At 34.8% G+C, this 27,510-nt stretch overlaps 2 protein-coding genes and 1 long non-coding RNA gene across 4 annotated transcripts; 2 read left to right on the forward strand and 1 right to left on the reverse strand.

Annotated features, from left to right (window-relative positions):
- The first annotated feature begins 2,029 nt into the window (after positions 1 to 2,029).
- Positions 2,030 to 2,787, forward strand: LOC125492386 (uncharacterized). Its single transcript, XR_007268982.1, has 2 exons — positions 2,030 to 2,357; positions 2,477 to 2,787. It is a non-coding gene; the product is annotated as an uncharacterized LOC125492386 (long non-coding RNA).
- A 4,469-nt stretch (positions 2,788 to 7,256) lies between these two features.
- On the forward strand, positions 7,257 to 7,565 carry LOC130589834 (uncharacterized). Its single transcript, XM_057391430.1, has one exon. The coding sequence runs from the start codon at positions 7,257 to 7,259 to the stop codon at positions 7,563 to 7,565; it is 309 nt and encodes a 102-aa protein (XP_057247413.1).
- A 10,237-nt stretch (positions 7,566 to 17,802) lies between these two features.
- LOC104882861 (pentatricopeptide repeat-containing protein At4g21170) lies at positions 17,803 to 22,432 on the reverse strand. Of its 2 annotated transcripts, none has more exons than XM_048635374.2 (2): positions 19,983 to 22,432; positions 17,803 to 19,256 (listed from the first exon to the last, which is right to left on the reverse strand). In XM_048635374.2, exon 1 carries the CDS (start codon positions 22,333 to 22,335, stop codon positions 20,593 to 20,595), a length of 1,743 nt encoding a protein of 580 aa, XP_048491331.2. In that variant the 5' UTR covers positions 22,336 to 22,432; the 3' UTR covers positions 17,803 to 19,256; positions 19,983 to 20,592. The 2 variants fall into 2 exon arrangements, with proteins under 2 accessions (XP_048491331.2, XP_019102747.3); XM_019247202.3 differs by having other exon boundaries at positions 19,354 to 22,432.
- Positions 22,433 to 27,510: the final 5,078 nt, after the last annotated feature.

Consider the following 27,510-nt stretch of genomic DNA (forward strand, 5'->3'; position numbering starts at 1 on the left):
AATAATACAAATGTTTATTGAACATTGACTATTTGGACCTTATTAGACCTCATTGGAACTTATTGGACCTTATTAGACCTGATTGGAACTTATTGCACCTGATTGGAACTTGTTGGACCTTATTAGACCTGATTGGAACTTATTGCCCTTATTGGACCTTATTGCAACTTATCTGAACTTATTTGAACTTATTGGACCTGAAACTTAATTTTTTAAATTGAGGAGAATGCACCCGTAGTGGTATACATATTATTCACTAGCGAAATTTGAAGCAACAAAACCACTATCCACGTAATAAAACAGGATATACACACAAACATATAAATTATTTTACGAAGTTCGTCGTTCAATTGTACACAATACTGTTGTCTGTAACACTCAACTGGATTGGTATACATATTCTTCTAGCGAATTTTGAAGCAACAAAACCACTATCCATGTAATAAAACGGACTATAGACGCAAACATGAATGTTATTTTTAAAGTCATTTGTTGTGTCCAATTGTACACAACACAATTATTTGTGACACTTGTAAATTTGTAATGGGTTGGTATACATATTCTTCACTAGCGACATTTGAAGCAAAAAAAACCACTATCTACGTAATAAAATGGACTATAGATGTAAACATAAATGTTGTTTATGAAGTCATTCACTGTGTCCAATTGTACTCAACACTGTTGTCTGTGACACTCGTACTGGATTGGTATACATAGTCTTCACTAGCAAAAGTTGAAGCTACAGAATCACTATCCACGAAATAAAAAGAACTATACATGTGAACATAAAGTCTATTTGTCAAATCTGTGAGACACTCATCGGGGGTTGGTTATATATATATATATATATATATATATATATTAATATATATAATATATATATATATATATATATATATTCGTTATTAGCAAACTTGAAGCTACAAAACCACTATTCACGTAATAGATAGAATTATACATGTAAACATAAAGTCTGTTTGTCAAATATCTCGGTGTACTTTAATTGTACACACCACTATTGTCTGTTTACTGCATAAAGATTGTAATATTATAATAGTATAGACATATTCTAATAGTGTTATGTAAACAAAAACCACTATTAGTGTAAGCATCGGTACTATTTATGTAAACAATTCGATGTAGTAAGAACAATAATCGTGAACTCGTACATGTCCAAATAATATTCAAAAGCAACGATTAATTCTCATATGATTATCCTAACAACCTATCATAAATAGACTATGAAGGTTGCTATAACAACCTATCATAATAAATACTTATCTTACGAAGGTTAGTATATCGACTTTCAATAGTAATAACGTTGATCATGAAGAATAATATCATTCAGAATAAGTCATACAACATCTAAAAAGAATTTCTTTTATGTATCATACTTTTGGGTAATTTCTTATACAAATACAACTTCATTTTATTATCAATCACATGATGCATGTTTTACTCCATGCTGTTTCTCCTTCTTTATTCATGGTCAAGCTCATTTATATTAATCGAGTTCAAGCACAAGCCGAACTATTAGTTGAGCTCATTTTTATTGAATGATATTATAAATTGTCTAAACATCAAGTTAGAAATATGAATCTAGAATAAGTTCAGTTCGAATATTTCAAAAATTCATGTTGAACTTGTTTTTCTACAAAAATTTATGATAAAAATCATCTACCTACCACTAGTAGAATAATTGATTATTGCTGCGGTGATATTGATGCAGTTTTACCCATACACAACAATATATTAGGTTAAAAGAAAACAAAAATATAAAATAACCATATTGCTGCGGTTTCGCCCGAAAACTGCAGCAATATGATTTCAACGGAATTTTTTGAAAATTTTGATTATTTGACCAAACATATTGCTGCGAATTATGGCAGTAACCGCAGCAATATATGAAAATAATATTTAAAAAATATCATTTGAACATATTGCTGTTGTTCCTAGAAGAAACCGCAGCAATAGATTTATTAGGGTTTTTAATGTTTATTTTAGGAATAGGGTTTTTTGGATACATAATGCGGTTTTCCTCACTATTTCTATGTCACTCCTTCCCTCATCCCTCATTCTCACTGCACCGTCTCCCTCATTTCCTTTTCCTCATCTCACCAGACATTCTCGTCCTTCATCCTCGTTCTCCTCCCTCATTCTTATTCTTCGCCGTTCTTCAATCCTCCCTCACCAGACGAAGTCTTCGTCGAGATTTCCTTCATCCTCCAGATTTCTTCTCGTTGGTTGAGATTTCCCTCATCCTCACCAGTCGAAGACCTCGCGCTCGTAGTTCCTCGCGAAGCCTTTGTCATTCCTCGCACTCGAAGCCTTCGTTGTTCAGATCTTGTTTTCATCAAGTATTTTTCTGATTTTGACATTCAATTTCTTGTTTTTTTTTTTCAATATTTTGTCCTTTTTGTTTTGAATTTTACCAGCTGATTTTAATTATTTAAGTTGTTTACGTTTATGTTGCAAGATTTTGTCCGTCCTCCTTTTCGTTGTTCGTCCTCCTTTTCGCTGGTCGCCGGACGTTGAATCGCTCGAGTTCTTCCAGTTCTTGACTATATTACAGTTTCATTTTTCAGTTTCTTATTTTTTGTTTTAGGGTTAATTTATTTTTAGTTTTTTTATTTTTTTTAATATTGTTAATTATATTTTTTGTAATTAGTCATTTAGTTGTAACTGTTTTTTTATTTTTACTTTTTCATTTTTCTTTTTGATCTTTTATATTATTTATGTAACTAGTTTTTTATATATATATTAATCAAATTCATGTCATTTAATCTTCAGTTCGTCTATGAACTTGGTGGATAGTGGATGGGTTACTTGCTTGGTTTTACTCTTTCAAATTTGATTGCAAAATTTTAAAAAAAAATTACCTGTACCAGGGACTATTGCTGCGATTTTGGACAGCAACCGCAGCAATAGGTCAAGCTATTGTTGTGGTTTCTAGCCAAAACCGCAGCAATACGTTGTACGTTTTCAATAAAAAGAAAATAAATATATTGCTGCGGTTTTGGGTAGGAACCGCAGCAATATGTCCAAATATTGCTGCGGTTTAAAGCCACAACAATATATTAATTACCTATTGCTGCCCCTTTAATTGTTGCGCGGTCAAAACTACCGCAATAGGCCACTTAAAGACCGCAGCAATAAGCATTTATTCTACTAGTGTACAATTGCCAAAAAGCGGAAGAATTAATTTCTGAAACATTCAACCTAGAGTAACGTACACTTTGGGCCTATTTTATTCACTTTATTTTCAATCCTCGTCGGATAAAAGAAGTTCAGATAAATTCAGTTAAGTTGAGAGAATTTCAAACTAAATAAGGTCTAATAAAGAATTAATAAGGTCTCATAAGTTCAAATAAATTCAATTCAACAATAAAAAAGTTTATTTGGTACTTCTATAAAATTTCATAAAATTTGCGTTACTCCTACACTAATTCACTAAGTATCCTCTAGTTGTATGCTAGTTCGATGTGGATTTTTTTTTTCCTTTTCTTGATAGGATTCCTCCGATGATTAAATAGCTAAAATCTTAATCTTTTTTATTCAGAATTTAGAATAGTTCTTTTTATCTCTTATTATTAGTCTTAATTTTGAGATTTTTTTACTAGGATTTTAGGATGTTAATTATATAGTACAATGTCAGTTACAAACTTATAATGAGTGTAGTTTGAGCTGCATAAAATAAAGAAAAAGGGGAAAAAATGTTCCCATGTATACAAACCACTAAAATACAAAGAGCGTATATGTACTCCTATCATCTATTGAAAAAGAAATTAATAAATGAGAAAGAATTTAATTATTTTTATTTGGTTATGGTTGAAATGGTGGCATAAAAGGATAGAGATAAGTAGTGCTTAAAAGGAAAAAAGTAGAGCTTATAATCGGGTCGGATCGTGTTTGTGCTAACTAGGTCACAATACGAGAAATATAGCCTAAGGCAATGACTGAAATGTGTTGCCACAACTTTCAAAACTGTTGGACTTCTTATCCCAAACCCGACTTATTTAATAAATGTTCGTGTCGACCAGTATACGAAACAAGTCAACACCCTCGACCCACACCTGCTTATAACAAGTCGATTTAGGTCGTATTGGCGAGTTGTGTCGGATTTTGCACGTTAAAGTTGAGAATTGAATGGACCGATTTGTTTCATGTCGTGTCACCCGCTTACTTAAATGGGTCAAACCCCTTAGCTATAACTAAGACGTTTAAAATATGTGTCGTGTCGACGCGTGTACCAAACGGGCCAACCCCCTCAACCCAATAATGGGTCGATTTCGTGTTCTATTGGTAGGTCGTATCAACTTTTACACCTCTAGAAAAAGATTTAAATAAGTAACTTAAAATTTATAATATTGCGTAGAATAGCTAGATGACAATTATATTTAATTCATATTGCATAAAAGTTCAAAAAAGATAAAATCTAATTTTTTTCATGCTAGAAGATCTCGGCATTAAATGCGTGTTTAGTCTTTTAACAATGAGTTAAAGTGGCGAGATGCAGGAAAAAAATTATCTATTTTGGAACTTACAAACTTAATTGAGGTGTATTAAAAGAACCATATTTTCAGATAATACCTGCTGTAAGAATAAAAGAAAAAGCTGGTGTCAAACAAAAGAAAAGATATTTCATCTTCCAACTTAGCTGCCATGTCACAAGGGTTGGCAGCCTACTGTAGTTTGATACCTGCTGTAAGTAATTATTACAATTGAATTTTTCACTTTTCCCTTGCCGAATTTACCATTGTGCCATGAATATTAGATAGTTAAACCAATATCCAGTAGTGGTTTATCAATTCTCGAAAGAGAATAGTGAGTTGAAAGTTCTAAAACCTTTATGAAAATCAAGAAAACCCTGAAAAATGGTTTCCATAAGAGCAGCTCCAGCAGCATTACCTTAGGTCTCAGCTTGCAATTTACCTATAGTTGGAGCTAGTAGCTTTGTTGTTAGAGAGAAAGCAAGCTTATTGCTTTGGCAAGCCAAGTAGCTCCACAAAGCTACTTGCTTTGTCTATTTTTTGTGAGCTCCACTTCCACTTTTCTCTTTCACATTTTACTTTCCAATACACTTTCTATGTATAATAGGAGACTTGCAACGGTAATATGGATCTGTAGAATAATTTGAGCTGTCGAGTAATTTGCAACGGTGATGTTGTGCTACAGGATATGCAACTTTTTTTATTTTTTTCCCAAATATTAGTCTATAAATAGGAGTAACAATGTTGTAAAAAAATATACCCACAAAATTTTTATAATCTCTTTCTCTCATATATTATTTCCTTCAAGAAAATATACCCACAAATGAATGATTATTCTCAAGATCCATATAGTCAATATTATCCTTATTTAGAAAATTTAGAAAATCAAATATCCCAAAATCGAACCCAAAATAATCTAAATGCGCCAAATGTACCGATTCACCCAACATCCCGATCTTACTATGATACAAATCAAGTGATTCCCCCCAACGCTCAAATGTATTACCATCCATCCTGTTATTACCAGCCTAGGCTGATTAATCGTCCGACTACGCCTATGTACTACTCTCATCCTCCTTTCCCTCATGAATCATATGTGGTTCTTGAAAGTTCACGAAAAGAGAGTATTGGAGCTTCTATCATGCACTAAGACTCTCCAATTTCAGGAGCAGCTATCGATATTGATGATGAAGAAGAGGTTGTGGAGGTTCAGAAGAACACTGGTGGTAGAGGAAGAGGCAATAATGGTAGAGGTAGAGGGAGAAACAGAGGTAGAGGGGTTGGAGGAACAAAATTCAAGTGGAGCCACGCACGAACAAGATCAAGATTTATGTAAAAGCTGGTTGACAATTTCAAATGATGTTATTGTAGGAACTGATCAGTTGTACGGGGATTTATGGGAGAAAATTGTTCAATACTACAACCAGTGGAGGACAGAAGGTCTCAAGGTTGATGTTCAAAAGGCCTCAAATCATTGGTACAAAATGAGTGTCGAGGTTTCAAAGTTCAATGGGTGCTACATTCAGGTTAAGGATACACATCCTAGTGGCCATGATGAAGATCAAGTGATCGAGATGGCCAACAAACTTTGGAAGAATCGCAACCCAACTGATAGAAATTATCCTTACCTACATAGTTCGAAAATTAATCGAGATCAACAAAAATGGAAAGAGTTTGTTACTAAAGAAGGTAATAAGTCAAAGAGAACAAAAAATACTGTCTCGCGCGCTTACACTTCATCAAGTTTAAACGCGAATGCAAGTGACACTAACAGCGTAACAATGATGAATGAGCGTCCTCTGGGTCAAATTTAAAGGCAGCTAAAGCAGCAGCAAGGGGTAAGGGGAAGTCGGCGAGCAAGAAGGTTACTGAGGATGCTACTCAAACATGGAATAAGTTTGAAGAGTTACGGAGAAAAAAGGCCATGTACCAGGAGCGTATTCGTGTTGCAGATTTTGAAATTCTTTTCAAGGATACTTTACGGATGGACGAAAACACTCGAAACGCTCATAATCAAGTTTGCTCGGTCATCAAGGCTAAGTACAATATACAGTAATGTTCAAGTCATTTTAGCAACGTATTTGAAAAAAAAAATAACCTACATGTATTTCGGTTATTTTAACGTTTAATTTCAGTTATTTTAGCTATGTATGTCACTTATTCTAGCTATATATTTCAAATATTTTAGCTATGTTGTTTTGGTTATTTAAGCGAATATGGTTAAATTATTTTATTTATGTATTTTAATTATTAAATCTATGTATTTCAATTATTTCCTCTATGTATTTCAATTAAAAAAATAGATTCTAGCTGTTGGACAGTAGCTGCTGGGGTTTATTTTTTCGGATGTAGCAACAAATAGTTGAGTTGTTGGAATATAGTCGTTGGAAACTACTTTTTTTTAGAATGTAGCAACTTGGAATTTACTTAACAACATTATAGCCGTTGGAATGTAGCCGTTGCAAATCTGACAAAGAGAATCATGTTTCCCTATAAATATATCATTTTTCGTATAACCTCACAACACTTATTCATATTCTCTTTCCCATATAAGTCAAATAATCATCCTTCCAAACATAAATCATCCTTCCAAACATAAATCATCCTTCCGTACGTACTTGCAATTTCAATATGCATGTCTCACAATACTGGTTCTTCAACCAATATCACAGATTGGATGAAGGATATGGATGATGATTTTTGGATGAAACAGATGAGCAAATGACGCTCCAAATAATTGAAAATATTTCAAATCCGCCCAGGAAAATGATTCCACGGGATCATGAAGGTGGTGCAGATCGTCCTTTCAACGACTATTTTTCTCCCAATCCGGTATATCCGGAACACATTTTCCGAAGGCGATTCAGGTTGGGGAGAGATTTGTTTGTCAAGATAGTAAATGTTGTTGAACAACGTTGTGACTATTTCAAACAGAGGAAAGATGTTGCACAACAACTTGGATTGTCGCCATTGCAGAAATGCACAGCAGCTATTCGCATGCTTGCATATGGATCCCCAACTGATATACTTGATGAATATATACAAATCGGTGAAAGTACGACAATTGAATGTTAAAATATATTTTGTTAAACTATTATCAATGTGTATTTGGTGAGGTGTACATGAGAAGGCCTAATGTTGATGATGTGCAACGACTGCTTCAAATGCAAGAAGATTGTCATGGCTTTCCAGACATGCTTGGAAGCCTTGATTGCATGCATTGGGTCTGGAAAAATTGTAAAGTAGCATGGAAAGGCCAATATACACGAGGTGATCATGGTCATCCCACAATCATACTTTGAAGCAGTTGCCTCGGTGAATCTCTGGATATGGCATGCATATTTTGGTGTGGTTGTGTCCAACCACGACCTTAATGTATTGAGTAGATCAAACTTATTTCAAGATGAATTACAAGGTAGAGCTCCATAAGTTGATTTTAATGGTAATGGTACTACATAAACCATGGGGTACTACCTTACAGATGGTTTATATCCTGAATGGACTGCATTTGTTAAGAACTTCTCACATCCTCAAGATCCTAAAATTTGTTTAAACAAAAAAACATGAAAGTGCAAAAAAAGATGCCGAGAGAGCATTTGGAGTACTCCAAGCTCGTTTTGCAATAGTGTGTGGTCTGACGCGAACTTGGCATAAAAGCAAGCTTCATAATATTATGGAAGCTTGCATCATATTGCATAATATGATGTTGAAGGTGAGCGACACCCATATTCAAGAAACTTTTCTCTACAGATTTTTCACAACAAATTGATTGTGATGATACCCGACAAGGACATACTGAGGATTTTGAATCATATCTGGCAAGAGATGTAACAATTCGAGACAGAGAAAAACATCATCAACTCAAGACGGATCTAGTGGAGCACATTTGGACGCAATTTGAAAATCAATATGTAGTACTTTTTTTTAATGTAATCTCGCTTTCGTATTTATGTATTAATTACGTTGTATCTTAATTATTATTTCTGTTACTTTAATTTTTTTTAAATGAATTTTTTAAATTTGGAATAAAAGTTATTTATTTCTACAATTTATTATTTTTATAAGTTAATAACAAATTATGATTGTAATCGTATATCAAAAAATTTTGATATGGTGATGACATGTAAGACCTACAAAAACTAAAAATGATTGTAGTTTTCCAATGGAAGAGGTTGTAGCTTGGGAATATTATAGTTTGAAAATCTGATGTGGCACACAAAGCTACAAGTTGTTATAGCTTGTCATTGTAGTTGTTTTAAATGGCTTTTTGATAAACCTAATAAGAGCATGAGCAATGGGGTTGGTTTTGGTTGGTCTAGCAAAAAGTAAAGCTAGCTTTACTTAGCTTTACTATTTGAGCAATTGGCCTTTGGAGTTGGTTGGTCTGGAATTCTAAACCAACCATGCCTTGGATGGTGTGCATAGCAACAAATGGGGTATTGCCATATGTATCAATATTGCTTTATTGTTGCTGTTTTTTTTTTAAAAGATTGTTTTTTTGTTTTAAAGTAAATAAAATCAGCTTATAATTTTTTTTAAAAAATTACATTACAGCTATAAAAAAAATTATCTATAAATTAAGCCTAAATTTGATATATTTTATCATATTTTTTCACAACCTACTTTTCTTTCTAATAACTTTCTCCGACCTAAAATTATTCAAAATGTATATAAATTAATTAATATATCACTAATTAAAACATGAATAAAAATTATCTACTCTATATAAAAATAAGAACATTTTCAATAGGAAAGAGAGTATATGATGGAGTATACCAAAAGTAAGAGAGACAAGTAGAAAGCCAAGTAGAACTAGTCTAGCCATTGTGAGAAAAAAAAGATGAATTGGTGAGAAGGAGGAAAGGAGAGAGAATGGAAAAACTACAAAGACCAACAAAAATCCACCCACCCATTGTAAATGCTCTAAGTGTCCTTTCAAAATAAGAAGGTCCTTACAAGTGTCCTATCAGGGGAAGGATGACAATTATAATTGCTTACAGAGAAATAAGACAAATATTTCAAATATTATTGAGCATAGGTCTAGAAACAGTGAAACAGTTATGAAAACTTCTGAAATTGATTTGAAAAGTGTCAAGAATGAGCTCTCTGTCAGGGTACTCAAGAATCGGGGTTACCTTTAAAGCTCCTTCCCAGTGCCTATGCAAAGAAGTCAAGGTTCCTAAACCTAGTGATTTCACCTCAGAGCGTATTGTTGCTCTGAAGACCCAAACATCAAAAAATTTCAATTCCCATAATAAAAGTACCACAACACCAAGAGGGCCTTGGTCAATTGGGCTAGGTTCAGGCACAAACTCGAACCATCGACGGGCCATACTTGATTAGCTACACAAAGAAAACTGAAACAAGTCTGAAGTAACTATGAATACCAACGTTATTACAAGATGTTGAAGCAAAATATAATCTATTCGCATATTTGAAGTAACCTACTCTATATAATCTATTCTGGGCAATAAAAAACGTTCTCTCCATCTTCTGTGAGAAATCGGGGGAAATGATAAACTTCGACAAGTCTCATGTGTAGGAAATAAAATCGCTAACAATATAAATTTAACTTATCTGGAAAACCGTGGCGTGAAGAATTCACTGCCCTAAAGTTGAATTTGCCCCGCTACAACACACGGCCTCTTAGCAATCAACCTCCAGGGGTACACGGTCTCTGAGTTTCCAGTGTAGATGGAAAAACAGATTGAGAACGATCTTGAATATTGCCCAGAAAGATATTTTTGAGAGAGGAAGAAGAAGGTGTTTATGATTTTCTGTGTGTTAAAGAGAACAGTAACCTACGTATTTATAAAAGGATAATAGGGTTAAAACGTGGTTACCAGCCGACTTAGTGGGAGGAGATAATGGCCCGTAATTAGGAAATAACGGCTCATTAAGGGAGGAAATCCGGGAAAAAACGGTAACCTAATTACTGGCTAAAAACAACAGATTTTTAACCCAAAACTTTAGTTAAGTTAAGTTTATTCCCCAAGGCCCAAGGCCCAAGGCCCAAGGCCCAAGGCCCATGGCCCAGGCCCTGGCCCGGACCGGGCGGGCGCGCGCGTGTGGTGACTCCACTCACCACATGCCCACTAAAAGTCCTTTTGTCACACAACTCAAAGGGTATAGAAAGAGTAATGTATATAAACCCTTTACACTACCTATTATTCTATCAATGTGGGACTCTTCAAATTCTCTTTTGAAGCAACTCTAGAGTTTCCTTCACAAACATTTATTATAAACTCCAACAATCCCACACATGATTCAAAAGAGGAAAACAGGAAAAAATAGGGCTGAAAACAGATGATCTGGGCAATAGATACTGAGTTTTGAAGTATCAATGTCTTATGGACTTGAATTGACACTTAGTGCATACAAATATGTCTTACTGTCATAAGAGGTAGATTTCTCTTTGAACCTTTCATGATGTTAGCAAAACATAGTTGCGCACTCAACCTTTTTCAAATCAAGATACGTTCTCGCAAATATAATATAGATGCCCCACAATTAGCCTGGATTCTCGTGAATGCTCTAGAGAGCCTAAGCCTTTGGACTCTCATAGGGGATTGGGCGTAACCCCCACATTCACATAGGTAAGTTCATCAAGTTTGTACTGTCACAAACCACTCAAATAAGGCTATGAACTTATTAAGAGCTTATACTCAACCTTACACATATAACAGTAATTTAAAACAAAATACTACATCACTTTTATTAATAGGAATGGTAGTAGTACATAATAACTTGAGTTGTTTTGTGATTTCGTTTGACCCTTTGAACTTAGGAATTCCTAAGAAGGATATCCATCACAATTCACTCACCAATAGGCTTTAAACCCATTCCTTGTGCTGACTCCAGCACCATTTTTCTACAAAGGCCTTTGGTGAGAGGATCAGCAATATTCCTCTCTGATTTTACATACTCGAGTGACAACACATTTTCTCTAATTAGATTTCTAACTATGGCATGCCTTAAGCGAATATGCCTTCTCTTTCCATTATAGGCTTGATTATTCGCTACCCCAATTGCTGCTTGCGAGTCACACCGCATAGAAACTGATGGAGCTGGCTTCCCCACAATGGAATATCAGCAAGCAAACTCCTTATCCATTCAGCTTCTTGACCTGCCAATTCTAAAGCAATAAACTCAGATTCCATTGTAGATTTGGCAATACATGTTTGTTTTGATGATTTCCATGATATAGCTCCTCCAGCAAGAGTGAAAACATAACCACTAGTAGATTGTATCTCATCATTATCCACACCCAATTAGCATCACAAAATCCTTCAAGAACACAAGGTGTCCTTTGATAATGTAGACCCCAATTGGTAGTGCCTTTTAGATACTTCAACAATCTAATCAAGGCAACCCAGTGCTCCCGATTAGGATTGTGAGTATACCTGCTCAATCTACTAACGATAAGCTATATCAGGTCTAGTATAATTCATCAAGAACATTACACTTCCAATTATTTTTGCATATTGTTCTTGTGATATACTATCACCTTTATTCTTTTTCAAATGAATACTAGAATCATATGGGGTTTTCACAGGAACACAATCAAATTGATCAAACTTCTTTAATATTTTCTCAATATAATGAGATTGATTTAAAGATATCCCATATGAAGTTCTAGTAATCTTTATTCCAAGAATAACATCAGCCTCTCCTAAATCCTTCATCTCAAAGCAGAATTTAGGAAGCACTTAGTTGTATTTACTACGTCTATATTGGTCCCAAAGATCAACATATCATCCACATATAGACATATGAAAACACAACCAAGTTCATCAATTTTGGAATAAACACAAGCATCAGAATCATTTACCAAAAAACCATTTGAAGTAATAGTTTGATGGAATTTATCATACCATTGTTTTGGTGCTTGTTTTAAACCATACAAAGATCTAATAAGCTTGCATACCTTGTCCTCTTGACCAGGAACCTCACATCCTTCAGGTTGCTTCATATAGATCTCCTCGTTTAACTCACCATTCAAAAATGCAGTTTTCACATCCATTTGATGCCAATTAAATCATGAATAGATGCAAGTGCAATTAAAGCTCTAATGGTGGCTACCTTGGTCACAGGAGAATAAGTATCAAAGAAGTCTAACCCTTGTTTTTGGCGATGCCCTCCAACTACAAGTCTAGCCTTATACTTATCCAAAGACCCATCAGGCTTGCATTTCTTTGTAAAAATCCACCTACTGCTTAATGCCTTACAACCTCTAGGAAGGTCAGTCAAAACCCAAGTGTTATTACTCATAATAGACTCTATTTCACTGTTAATAGCCTCTAACCAAAAACTTGAGTCTACCGATCTCATGGCCTCAGCATAGGTTCTCGGGTTCTCTTCTAACACAAAAGCATTGATATCTTGCTCATCTAAGCACTCTTTTTCAGCTAGAAAGGTAGTAATAAAATCAGGTCCGAAACTAGACTCAGTTCTAGCTCTCTTACTCCTTCTAGGTTCTAAGGTCTCACTAGATGATGCAATGTCACGATGCAAAACAGAAGAAGATGCAGCAGGCAAGCATGATTGCAAACTAACTTTCATAGGAAATATATGCTCAAAAAATTCAACATCTCTTGACTCTCTAATCGGACCAAAACCAGATGCATCCTTAAGAATGAGTCTATATGCAGCACTGTTAGACGCATAACCAATAAAAATACCATCTACAGTCTTAGGTCCAATTTTACTCCTTTGAAAGTCAGGAAGTCCTATCTTTCCCAAACACCCCCACACTTTGAGGTATCCCAAATTCGGCTTGAAGCCTTTCCATAATTCATAGGGAGTTTTATCTAACTTCTTATGGGGAACTCGATTAAGGACATAACAAGCAGAAAGGATAGCTTCACCCCACATATTAGTAGGCATACCTGAACTAATAAGCATAGCATTCATCATATCTTTAAGTGTTCTATTTTTCCGCTCAGCTATTCCATTCTGTTCTGGGGTTAAGGGGCTGTAACCTCATGAATAATCCCATTAGACTCACAAAATTTCTTAAGGGAAGTACCATCATATTCTCCACCCCTATCTGATCTCACCCTTTTAATCTTAAGGTCCAATTGGTTCTCTACTTCGGCTTTATAAATAAGAAATTTTTCTTCTGCCTCATCCTTAGAACTCAATAAATAAACCTTAGTGTAACGAGAAAAGTCATCAACAAAAGTAATATAGTATTTCTTTCCTCCCCTACTCATGGAATTCTTAAAGTCACCTAAGTCACTATGGACTAACTCTAATAAAGTAGAGGAACGGGACACATTTTTGTTGAATGCTTTCTTAGGGTGCTTAGCTTCTACACACACTTCACATTTATCAAAAGAAGTATTGCTAAAGTCAGAAATAAGACTAAGTTGTTTTAGCCTTTTAATAGCAACATTCACATGACCTAGTCTAGAATGCCATAAAGAAATAACTCAGCAATATAAACAGAAGCAGCAGAGTTTTTATTATCAATAACAACATCCCAAACAAAAAGTCCAGCATTACAAAAGCCTTTACCCACAAAAATACCATTTCTGGTTAATACAAGTTTATCAGATTCAAAAGATAACTTAATCCCAGCTTTGTTTAAAAGTGAACCAGAAATGAGATTTCTGCGGATATCAGGAGCATGCAGGACATTCTGCAAAGCAATGGTTTTCCCGGATGTTAATTTCAGGAAAACCTTTCCTTTGCCTAAAACACTCACAGTGCTTGAGTTTCCCATGAAGATGCACTCTGATTCTGGAACTTTCTGGTATTCCTGGAACGCTTCCTTGTTGGCACAAATATGACGGGTTGCACCAGTATCCACGATCCATTCTGAAACATTGCTTACCAGATTTACCTCGGACACCACAGCAGCAATGACATCATCATCTTCAGCAAGGTTAGCTTGAGGTTTGCCATTTTGGATTTGACTGGGGTTTCTTCCTTTGACGGCACTCCTTGGCAGCATGCCCATACTTACCACACACAAAACATTACCCTTAAATTTGCCTTTTCCCTTGAAGTTGTGTTATTCTGCCTGGTACCATGAAACTGATTTTGACCTTTGCCTTTTGGTCCTTTACCTGCAGCAGTCTTAGTTTCCACAAGATTAGCAGAACTAGAAGAATGATCAACTGATTTTCCCTTTATTTGGATACGGTTCTGCTCCTCAATTTTTATATGGGACACTAACTCTTGAAGGGTAAAATCTTTCTGCCTATGTTTTAAGGAATGAACAAAATTCTCCCAAGAAGCAGGCAATTTTTCTAGAAGGCAATTGGCTTGGAAAAGGTCGGAATAGCCATACCCTCGGCAACAATATCAGCACATAAATGTTCATACTCATGAACTTGATCAAGGACAGGTTTCTCATCATTCATAGAAAATTTCAACCAACGACTACAGCATATTTTTTAGTCCCAAAATCATCAGTCCCATACTTCGCATTCAAACCATCCCAAATCTCCTTAGCATGTTTAGACTTACTATAAATCAGATAAAGGGAATCAGTCATATAATGCAATAACATCCCACGACAGGTCTTATTATCTTTTACGAAATCCCTAACAGAATTTTCAGGAGCAACATCAACAGACAAACAATAATCAACACCAATCTGACCCAAGAAAAATTCCATTTTATCAGACCACATCCTATAGTTTTTCCCATCAAAAGGTTCTAACTTCGACATATCAGGGACAAAGGGATTGGTTATAGGAACAGCATTTTAAATACGGGTACCTTCATTAGGAATATTAGCAGCCATAGTTCCGGGATAAAACAAATATTTCGGAAAAAATTCAACTTTAGAATGTAGGAACTAAAACCGCTAACAATATAAATTTAACTTATCTGGAAAACCGTGGCGTGAAGAATTCACTGCCCTAAAGTTGAATTTGCCCCGCTACAACACACGGCCTCTTAGCAATCAACCTCCAGGGGTACACGGTCTCTGAGTTTCCAGTGTAGATGGAAAAACAGATTGAGAACGATCTTGAATATTGCCCAGAAAGATATTTTTGAGAGAGGAAGAAGAAGAAGGTGTTTATGATTTTCTGTGTGTTAAAGAGAACAGTAACCTACGTATTTATAAAAGGATAATAGGGTTAAAACGTGGTTACCAGCCGACTTAGTGGGAGGAGATAATGGCCCGTAATTAGGAAATAACGGCTCATTAAGGGAGGAAATCCGGGAAAAAACGGTAACCTAATTACTGGCTAAAAACAACAGATTTTTAACCCAAAACTTTAGTTAAGTTAAGTTTATTCCCCAAGGCCCAAGGCCCAAGGCCCAAGGCCCAAGGCCCAAGGCCCATGGCCCAGGCCCTGGCCCGGACCGGGCGGGCGCGCGCGTGTGGTGACTCCACTCACCACATGCCCACTAAAAGTCCTTTTGTCACACAACTCAAAGGGTATAAAAAGAGTAATGTATATAAACCCTTTACACTACCTGTTATTCTATCAATGTGGGACTCTTCAAATTCTCTTTTGAAGCAACTCTTGAGTTTCCTTCACAAACATTTATTATAAACTCCAACATCATGTTGTTTTCAGTCCTAACATGCCGAAAAAGTTCAGGAAAATCATGAGGAAACCTTTGGGAGTGTTGGATAAGGACAAAGTTGGGACCTACCTCGTATGCCCAATGGAAGTAGATGGTCGATCTTCGGAAGCATTCAAAAGCATAATCTCAAAAACAGCAAATAAGATTCTTTCGTGGAAATATTCTAACCTTTCGCAACCAGGGAAGCTTATTCTCATCAACACTATCCTGTGTTCCCTGGCGTCAAACATCATTTCTGTTTACTTGCTGCCCAAGAAAATCACGAGGTCGATCACCTCTATGCTGCTGAAGTTCTGGTGGGCCTCATCAATGGATAAAACTCCAATCTACTGGCGGAAGAGAGAATTGCTCGAAAACCATAAATTTGAAGGGGGGCTAAGTTTCAAAAATATTGACCACACAAACAAGGCTATGCTCTTCAACCAAGCATGGAGAATACATATGAGGAAGGATTCTCTCATCCATAAACTATATGTGGCTAGATACAAAAAAGATCCAATCCAATTGGTTATGGATAACGAATCTCCAAAGAATAGTTCCTTCGCTTTCCGCAGCCTTTTTAAGGCTAGTTCAGCTTTTAAGAGAGGGATGTTCAAGAGAATAGGTAATGGGAGATCTATTAACATTGACGTGGATAGGTGGTACCCTAACTGTCATTGTAAGCCAATTTTTCCGGCTGAACATGAAGCGAGAAATCAGATTATGAAAGTTTCAGATCTGATGGATAGCAGCAGAAAGTGGAAGCCAACAACAATCTGGTCCTTATTCTCAGCTTCGGATGCAAGAGAGATTTTTGCCACACATATTCCTCAACAAGAGATGGAGGACGGGATTGGATGGAGTTATACTAAGTCAGGTGAATTCTCAGTTAAGTCTGGCTATTGGTTCCTTAATAGAGAAGATAAAACTCAAGTCTCAAAATCTTCTTTCTGGATTCAGTTCTGGAAATCAAATATCTTTCCAAAGTGGAAACACTTTTTATGGAAAATTTTCAACAATGCCTTGCCAACATCTGACAATCTCATTAAACGACAAATTAAGGGGATCAATGCTACCTGTTGCTTGTGCAGCAAGGAAAAAGAGTCCCTGGAACATTTGTTTCGAGATTGCCATATTATACAACGAGTTTGGAGTTGCTCCTTAGGAATTGTGGCCACGAATGGCATTATCCTTCCCTTAAGGGAATGGATCAAGAACTTCTTGAACCTGTTCAAGAAAAGGAAGGCTGAGGAAGGGATACCTATGGAAACAGATTTTGTGGCTACCCTGTGGGGAATCTGGTGCCACAGAAATGAAGTGATATTTAAAGGCATGTCCCCTAACCCGAGAAGAATAATGAGTATAATATCAGAGCATTCGTTACGAGCTGGTAAAGAGGAGAAGCCCAAGATAGAGAGCTCAGTCCCAGGGGAGGATTGCAAGGAGACAGGAAACCCTAGTAAGATGAAATGGTCTATAGGAAAAACGGGCGCTTCAACTGTTCAGACTCTTGTAGTGGATGGTGCTTGGAAGAATAAAGTGCATGCAAACAAATGTCAAGCGGCCATTGCATGGAAAAACATCAATAACGACCCTCGAGAACAGGCTGTAGCAAAGATCTTTGCGAACTCTGCAGTGCAAACGGAAGCCTATGCAGTTCTGAAGGCTATAACGGACATGGAGTGGCGAAGTGCGGGTCTCATAATAAAAACGAATAATCAAGAAGTCGTTAAGGCTCTGAAAAATGAGTGTAGTATAAACCAAAATATAGACAGCATCATCCGGGATATTAGGAGAGGCTAATAGCTTCCTTTTTATCTCTTGTATTAAGGTAAGTCGAGAGGAGGTCAAATTAGCTCACAATCTCGCCACTATGGCAAGGAAAAGCTAACCTCCTTCTGTTTTATTCTACTTTTTCACCCTTTGTCGAAAAAAAAAAAATATAATCTATTCAGTTCAAGTAACCAAAGATTACTCTCTAATGCCACCATGGGAAAACAAGACCATAACATGTTCGAACAGGAAGGCTACAACTACAGAGTAACTTACATGTTTTCTCCCGCAAATTGCATTCAACAATTTTTTCATGCAGCCTCAACAACACAATAGCAGCAACATTTTGGTTGATGGAAAAAAGTTCAGCCTGCCAAATTTCTTCAAATTTGTTAAGATTTTCTAAATCATGCCAGATAAATCATTCGCTTCATGGACTGTTCTCCAGTCTCATAGTTCTTAAGATCCCAAACCTTTAACATGTAAGCACTAGGCAGTGTATTGTGATTCTTGAGCTACATACCATGCATAGTTCCATACAAGAGATAATTTCCGCTCGGGAGCTCCAACATAATCCATAAAACATGGACTAGGAGCATCCTGCAGAGTTGGCTGAATGGCATGGCATTCAAAGACATCTTTCTCACATGTATTGTACGGATCAAAACTTATAATGATATTTTGAGTAAAATACACCACCCTATTTGTATGTAAAGCAACTTCTATAGTTGCAAGTGTAAAATCGAGTACCACAGCTTGGCAACAATGAGACTGCTTTCTTCCCAATGCCACTTTCAGAAGAAAAAATTCTATCTTGAGTTGAGTCAAGAGGTGTGGTCCATGTGGACCAGGAAGGACACAACACACATTATATTGACATGAAGTACTGAGAGCAATAGAGCCGGTGTCTATATGGAACAGAGAATAAGGTTCACAAGTTAAACCAGCCAAGCAAAAGTCTTCTGTTCAAGATGGTGCAGGCAGCTGAAACCATTGCATGGTGCGAGGACTGCAAATGTAAAAATCAAGTTCTAGCAGGCTGCTGCACAGAATCAGGTCATTGCAACACGCTTTTACCATGAAACAGCATGCTGCACATTTTCCATGACTTGGCTTTAAACTGAGGCAATAGTCAATAGAGGTTAAGGCAGGGTTGCTTGTATAAACAAAGGCATCTTGATTGCGACTATGAATGTGAAGTGCAAATGGAAGTAATACTTCACTTCCTCCTTTTTCATGTTCTTCTACATGCAGTGACTGTTGATTTTATGATGAATATAACGAGCTATAAATTCGGGTTGAGATATCAAACTTAACCATTGCTTACAGACACACTTGCACTGAATGACTGATTTAAGGCGTGGTAGTCGACAGAATATTTCGGCCAAGAGATCATCTGTTAGACATATATTCATGCAACAAGACTGTGGAGTTTGGCAGTCCATGTCAAAAAACTGGAATCTACAAAAAAAAAAAAAAAGCAAATTAATCAGCAAATAGTGTGATAATTTTAGTAAATGTCCATAGTTTCTATGCAAAGAAAGCACAACCAACTGACCAAGTACTGGGATTGGCTGTGTTCAGATTGGTTATGGAAACAATATAATCCACAAATTTCGAACGCAGTTTCTGCCACCACAAAATATAATCCAGAACTTTATATGATATCAAACAAATGAGGGAATCCCAATTAATCATGCCGCATCTTGACCATTTAGAGTGGAAACACACTCCCAGATATGGGTTGAGGGGGCAAAAGAGAAACGACGAGAAAGGCACTGTTTATTTGTTGTACTGAAATTATTTTTACTACCCAAACGTACTTTTACTAAATAAAATTAATTTTTACTGATCGAAAGGTTGAAATTAAATTTTACTCATCGAAGCTGTTTTTTATTGATTAAAACTGATTTTTGTTGATTTTCTAAACTGGTTTTTATTGATTAAAACTGATTGGGCTATGTTAACCAGGGATATGTTAACTAGACATGGTTGATAACTTCCTGACCATTGCCAAACAGTCAGGAAACACAGGACAAACAAGATCAAAAAAGACCACATATTATTGTTCTGATGATGATTGATCAAGAAATTTGGTGAACATTCAAAAGGACCATAAAAAACCCCAATAGTTATCATGTTTATGAGTTATGGCCCATTCCATATCTCAAGTAGATGAAACCATACATAAATGACGATGAACTTCAATGTTTCCTGACCAGCAACAAGCAGTGGTACCGAGAAGGTGAGTAGGACAATCATCCGAACCCCAAGTAACAAAAACCTCAACTGCAGAAAACCTTGGCCCACTGCTCGTCTATATAGTGTTTGTCATCCGGTGCCTCCATAAACATTAGACACTTCATTCACCAAGGGACAAAAAACAATTTATAATCATCAATGCCATCAATCAATCTAGAGGATATTCTAAGAACAATGCTTCACCATCCAGGATCAAACTCTTAGCTTTGTGTATAAGTTTCAACATCACCAAAGCACTATACCAGATTCCTTAACCTTATCGATGAGCTATGAATGAACATTTACTTGGATATTGAAACCAGTGAAGCCAATTAGTCAACTCCTAGACATACTGTGACGATCTCAATCAAGAAGATAAATTCACAGAGAGAAATATCTCAATCAGCAATGCCACACAACAAGACCACGTGAATCTTAGACAAACACAAAATCATAACGATTTCGGTCAGCAAAAAATCTTTTGGCAGATCATACAGAAAAAGAAATATTAGGCAGCATAGTCCTAGTCCCTCCAAAGTGTAGCAAGCTAAAGCCATCATCTAAAAACAGATATCAGGCTTTTGTACGTTTTTGAACTCGGCTTCAGCCCCATTTTCAACATGTCATCATGAACTTGCATCGCCTTTCTCATTTTCTTTACTTGAGCCAGTCCGCAGATCATTACTAAACAACTTGCCCTATTCAATATATTATTGCTTCTCATGCATTCATATATTTTGAGTGCTTCATCTACCCTTTCTTCTGTAAAAAGCTTGCGTAGGAGTACATTATAACTTGTGACATTCCATATCATCTCTGAATTTCCCAACTTCCTGTGCAACAACAGTGCTGAATCAATCTGACCTGAGGAGCAATAATGCTTTACTAATAAGCAACAACAAGCAGAATCAGGAAACATATCTTCTTGATACATTAAATTCAATAGAGTTTCTGCTTCGTTCCAGTTTTCTTTCCTACCCAGCTTCATAATAAACTTGGAGATTCCTGATGAAGAGGGGATATACCCTTTCACGATTAAATGTATTAACAACTGGTTCAAGTTTCCTGATGGAGTTCCCTTGCAAAGACTTTCGGCCAATTCCTTATAAGAAGACTTCTTTAACACAACATTCTGTTTTGAAATTATCTGATACAACCCTATTGCTTCATCTAATCTCTCTCCTTTGCAAAATGCTCTTAGCATAGACCCAAATGTTGCTTCTTCCAGCCCAACACCCTCATCTTGTGCTCTATTGAGAAAAAATTCAGCTGCATATGGTTTCCCCATATCACAAAACTTCCTAATAACATGATCATACTCCAATGAAAGATCATCAGGAAGCAATCTCCTCTCTCTCATCGCGCAAATAACAGTATCTATAACATTTGTATCCCCAAAATCACAAGCTCCGTCAAGAATAGAGCCGTAAGTGTAAAAACCAGGCTCAAGATTTCTTTTGCACATCTCATTTACTTGGTCAATTGCAGCTCCAAAGTTTCCAATTCTACTATACCCATCAATCACTAAATCGAAAATCTCCGAATTACAAACACCTGAACCTAACAGCCTCACAACTTTCTCAAATTTCCCATTCTTACATAGAATTCGAGCAATAACAGTCCAAGTGTTCATGTTCAACTGAATACGATTCCGAATCATTGAACCATACAAACAATAAGCCAACCTAAACTCACCAGCATGGTCTAAAAGATCAAGCATAGCATTCAAGCAACTAACTTCAGGTAAATAACCATATGATATAATTTTCATATAAACTTCTAATCCATCAAAGTATAAACCCTTTTGAGCATAACACTCAATAATTGAATTAAATGCAAGAGGGTGCAAGTTCGTACCTTTACAAGCTTGAATCATAGAACATACAACATGGGTTGGTGGGTCCACCCCAATGAAGGAATCCAAGATGGGCTTAATAGGTTGGGTTTCACCAGACCCGATTAAAATTTGAAAGATTTTGCAGTGAATTAAAAGATTTGATTGAAATTTAACAAGATTGAGTTTTGCCCAGTTGAAGAAATTGAGAGAAATTTGTGGGTTTTCTTGGATTCTTTGGAGAATTTGAAGAAATATTGTTGGGGATATATTAGGAGAGAGATTGAGGGTTTTAAGAAGGGTTTGCCAATTGTGTCTTTGAAGGAGAATGGAAGAAATTTGTGAGATAAGTTGGCGTTGTTGGGATTGGATTCTCCAAGTAGATGAAGTTGCTGAAGGAGTTGGTGATTTTGTGCAGAGGGTTTTGATAAAACGGTAGCAATGGGGTCTGTCAATGAGGGGCATTCCGCATTTGTGAGGGGGGGTTTCATGTGAAATGTGGAGAAGGATTTGCGTGTTATAGTATCGAAGTGGACGACAAACTCTTGATTTGGCTTTCAGCAGTAACGAGCCGTTTGAATGTTTGATACATAGTATCGGAGTACATAAGGGAAGGGGACCTTGGTGTCCTCTTTTGAACTGACTATTTTGCTCCTCTTTTTCTTATTAAATTACAGAAATAATATCAGTACCAAAATGGGGATTCAAATAAAGCTACCAAAAATTAAATTTCAACATCACTCCCAAATCACTTATATTAGGAAACTTTACAAATCCCTTTCTAAATCACATTCAAGAAATCCCGCAAATCACTATACTTTACAAAAAACTAAAAATTAACTTACAAACCAAAACTAATATAGTAGGGCGTAAATACATAAAAAAAAAACATTCACAAAATTCACTCACAAATGATTGTTCTCAAGAACTCACAAATTTCACTTACAAATTATTCTTTACCTATACACGCTATGCATAAAAATCTGTAAATAAACATAAAATTTCGACGGAGATATCACACATTTGTCCATCGGCGAATTGCAAACTTTCAAAAAGGTACATAATTTTTTTAATCTTCCAAGTTATTTCAAATTAGTTGAAAAAACAATAGCAATTTTTATGTAGCGACTAACAGAAAAAAGGGAGATGATAGCAATTAGTTAAAAAGGACTTAAATTTAACCCTTTATTTTCACATGAAATGAGAGAACAAGATAAAAGTAACAAATTTAGTTTTTTTTTGAAAAAAATTCCAATATAAAAAATTTTGCTCATAACTTTTGCAAAAAAACCATTTTCACAAATAAATTTTAAAAAAAAATAAACAAAATCAAAGTTTTCGCGAACGATTTTTGCAAAAATCAATTTTCAGAAAAAAGTTAAATATATTTTGCTAAAACCATTTTCAGAAAAAAAAATTACATTATTTTGCGAAAACAAATAGTGAAATTAAGCACCAAGACAACTGTAAAATTTTGAAATGGAAAAAAAGGACTTTTATACAATTTAAATTTAATTCATTTTCATGTTAAATCAGAAAACAAGATAAAAGAAACGAATTTTGTTTTTTTTTTTAAATTCCAATATCAAATTGTGTATGAAAATTTATAATTTTATCTCAAATATAATATTTAAATATGAGACTGATGAAAATTTTAAATATAAGTTTGTGAAATCATAATTTAGATGTTAGGCAAGGGAAAAAAACTGAAATTGATTCATACTTTTCGGATTAAATTTTGGGATGATAGATAATCGACCCAAGAAAAAACTGAAGTTAGTTGATTTAAGTAATTACCTTTCTTTGTTAGAAAATTGACCCAAGAAAAAACTGAAGTTGGTTTGCTTCCTTCAAAAGTGGTTGATACGGCTGATGGATTTTCGATGAATTAGATCTACTGCTTTGGTTAATACTTGAAAAGGCTGATTTTCTTATCGTATAGTGTATAGTTTGATGAACTAGGTTACTTGAAAATATGGTTTGTAGATTTGTAGTGAGAGGAGAGAAAAAATGAATAGCAAAAGTAGTGGAATTATGCTGATGTTGCCAAGTAGTAGTGGAAAAGGTAGTGAAATATTTTTTGTTAAAATTCTAGAAGGATGTGCCTACAGGCTACAACACGTCACTCAAAATTTTGGGTTTTAAATACAAGTGTGGATCAAAGTATAAATTAGCCAAATTATAATATGGGTTTCAAATACAAGTGTAGATCAAAGTATAAATTAGCCAAATTATAATATTGTTGCATTGGAAATTCAACGTAACAGATAATATGGACTCAATTTTTTTTTGTTCAATAGAGATAAGTTTAACTAAGGGAGTAATACTGTAATGCTACTTAAATGCAAAAGAGTTAATGACTGCAAAAGAAAGAACAGAATGTAGAAGAAGTACTATTTGATTGTATTTCAAAGAATCTTATTCACAAAATGGAGGTGAACTTAAAATACTAAATTGCATTTTCTTTTTGTTTACTACTTAGTAATAATTAGGCCTAAAAATGTCGTCACCGCACGCATCGCGTGCATAAAAAGCTAGTAAGAATATGAACGAAGGATCAAAATTGTTAATCCGTTGGGAAGGGAGGATGTGTGGTGTTCTTTTGAAATGACTAGAATATGTTTTAATAAATTTAAATAATATTTTTTCTTTACAAAAAATGAGAATCAATGCAATGTTTACTTGCCATACGAAATAAGTTAAATATGGAATATGCAATCACCATTAATAACTTTGGCAAAATATATTGACACAATCGATCACGAAATTAATTAGAATTTTCAATAAAAAAAAGTTAGCGATATATCCTTACAACAAAATCGTTCGTATTTACAATTGTAATACTCCATTTTTGGTAAGTTAATGGTTATATTTTAAGAAATTTTATGGTTATTAAAAAGATTTGTTATTTACTAAGAAGGCTTGTTATTTACTAAAAAGGCTTTTAAAATAGGCTTTTATAAAAGATTTTGAGTATCTAAAAATAAATTGTAGTCCAAATAGATGTTGGACCTAAGTTTACTAGTTTTAAACCCAAGTACTTTGGTAACAAAATTTTAAAAATGTTTTAAGGAAATCTAAAAAGGTTTATAAAAGAAAAGAAGAAGAAAAAAAAAGGAAATAGCTTCACAAAAGATTTAAAAAAAAAGGAAAAAAAAGGAAAAAAGCTTCACAAAAGATTAAAAAAAGAAAGAAAGTTTAATCTGGCCGCATCCTCACGCGGTTGTTTGATGATGTTTGGTTACTTTTTGTTTTCTTTTCTTATCTTTTAGTTATTTTATCTTAGATTTTTTTTTAAAGAGAAATTTCATTAATTGAAGGTCAAACGACATCTACAATGAATATTAAAGATTAACAAGATACAATTAAACAAGATTAAATCAAATTCGTCTTCGAAGAAACTATAATGAACCAAATCGAGCAATACAGCGCAGCCCCCTTGTATTTGCTGAATCAAACAGCTATTGATGAGGAAGTCTATCATTCTGACATAGTTTGGGAAGAGCTAGCATTCTTGATCGAACCAAGTTAACCGCATCTGAGATTCCAATACCTTCATGTTGAGTCTCGAACTTCAACCAATAAGAGTAATTTCTCATACCTAAAAACAAAAAAACTACACTCACAACTCCCATAGGGGAGAAGGAGATCTCCACAACAAAGACTAAAAACCCCATAATAGGGTTTGAAGAAATCTCATAAAGAGATACTAATTTCAAAACAAGAAAATGAAATAAAAAACTGAAAATAAAAGCGAAAAAGGGGCTTACCATGGATGAAATCATCCATGGCAGCCCCTAACTGATGAAGAAGGGGTAGAGGAGGCTAGGGTTTTAGAGAGAAACAAGAGATCGAGAGGGCTAGGGTTTTTCTTGTAGAGTATCTTCTTAGAATAATATGAAGTTTATTTTATCTTAGATAATTATGTATTATGGGATGATTTATATATTTTCCTAATCTTAGTTGGATAATCGTAAATATTAGTTATATCTTAGCTAGATTAGTTTATCCTTTTTCGTATATTTATCTTTTAGTTTCCTATTCCTATTCCGATTCTACCTATCCAACTAGTATAAATAGGAGTCTACATCCATCATATTTTTTACACCAAATTTGAGATATACATCTCTTTTCTCAAATTCAAACTCTCTTTCTTTTCTCTTCTCTCCCAGTAGTTATTAATTTTCAAGGTGCGTGTATTTGTAGATCTCTAATAATTGTTTTGCAAGTGCAGTATCATGCTTTTAGGAAGATATTTTGGATTGAAATACATGTTTTTATGAGTTTTATTATAAACTGCATCTGTTTTATATGAACATGTTTGAATGTTTACAAATTTTATTTATAAACTCTGAATTATGTCTTTCGTTTAACATAATTATAAAGTTTGATCTTTGAATTTATATTCAAATATTTTAGAAGGAGTTTGATCTTTAGATTCATGTTTAAATATTTAAAAAGGAGTTGTTTTGAATTATTATTATTTTTCAAAAGTTACCTCTTAAGCAAGTTATTTTATTTATGCTTTTATATGTCTAAATTTATAAGTTATACTATTCTTTTTAAAGGAGAATTATTTCAGAAGGATTTATATTAGATATATGATCTTTTATGATTGCAATTATAAAGAGGCAACGGCTTGTTATTTATTAGCAAGAAGCCAAGAACGGTAGCCATTATATTATTTACCCATGTATTTTTTTTATAAATCATGTGGATAAGGTAGTAACCCCTCGTAATAGACTTAGTAAGGAACATTAAACTTGGGGAGTGCACACTTTAGGAAAGGTATCTAGGCAAGAAAAAACGATTTTTATCAAGATTATATACGTTATATTATACAAGTATTATCAAGTATCCAAAAAGGTTTTTCGAAATTAAATATTTCAATGTTTAATTAAATAAAGTGTTTAATATTCCGCATATACATGTACTCAGAATTTTTACTGACACGCTTTTATTTGTTTTGTTTTATGGCTTTGTCCCTGTGATGACCCTATTTTGGCGAGCAGATTTTATACGTTGATTTGATTCATACTTCATGTGGGGGGGGGGGCTAGTGAGGAATCATAATTAGTCAAGGAGTTGTTATTTTATTTTCTTTATTTCCATTGTTATATAGTTGTACATTAAAGTTATATTAATAAAGAGAAGTTATTTAAGTTATTTCCGCTGCATTAGTTAAAGTTCAGTTAGTAGTTAATATTAAAGCATTTAACGTTATCACGTGGCGGTAATACTCTCAAGTTTCTCAAAGAGTTTTATATTACAATAAGTTTTCCAAAACAAAGAAGTTTGGGGGTGTTACAACAATGTTCAAACAATATCATATAGGAAAATTTTTTGTAAACAAGTCAACCTTTGCGTGGTCTTCCAATTTCAAGTCTAACTTTTAATTATTCCTAATTAAGTGCACTTTACATGAGGATTAACTTTAATCAGGGATTATGAGTACTTACCTGAACAAGTAGTAATACATAAAGGTAGTTGGAAGTTTGACTTTTATTAAACTCATCCAAACCCCACCAATACTGATGACCACCTAACAGTCCACTCAAATGACATTACCCACCCAGAAACGAACCCCCCCCCCCCTAAAAAAACAATTGCTTTCTCTCTCCTCCATTATATTTCAACACA

The sequence above is a fragment of the Beta vulgaris genome, chromosome 8, assembly GCF_026745355.1.
Source record: "Beta vulgaris subsp. vulgaris cultivar EL10 chromosome 8, EL10.2, whole genome shotgun sequence".
Classification (NCBI taxonomy): Eukaryota; Viridiplantae; Streptophyta; class Magnoliopsida; order Caryophyllales; family Amaranthaceae; genus Beta; species Beta vulgaris.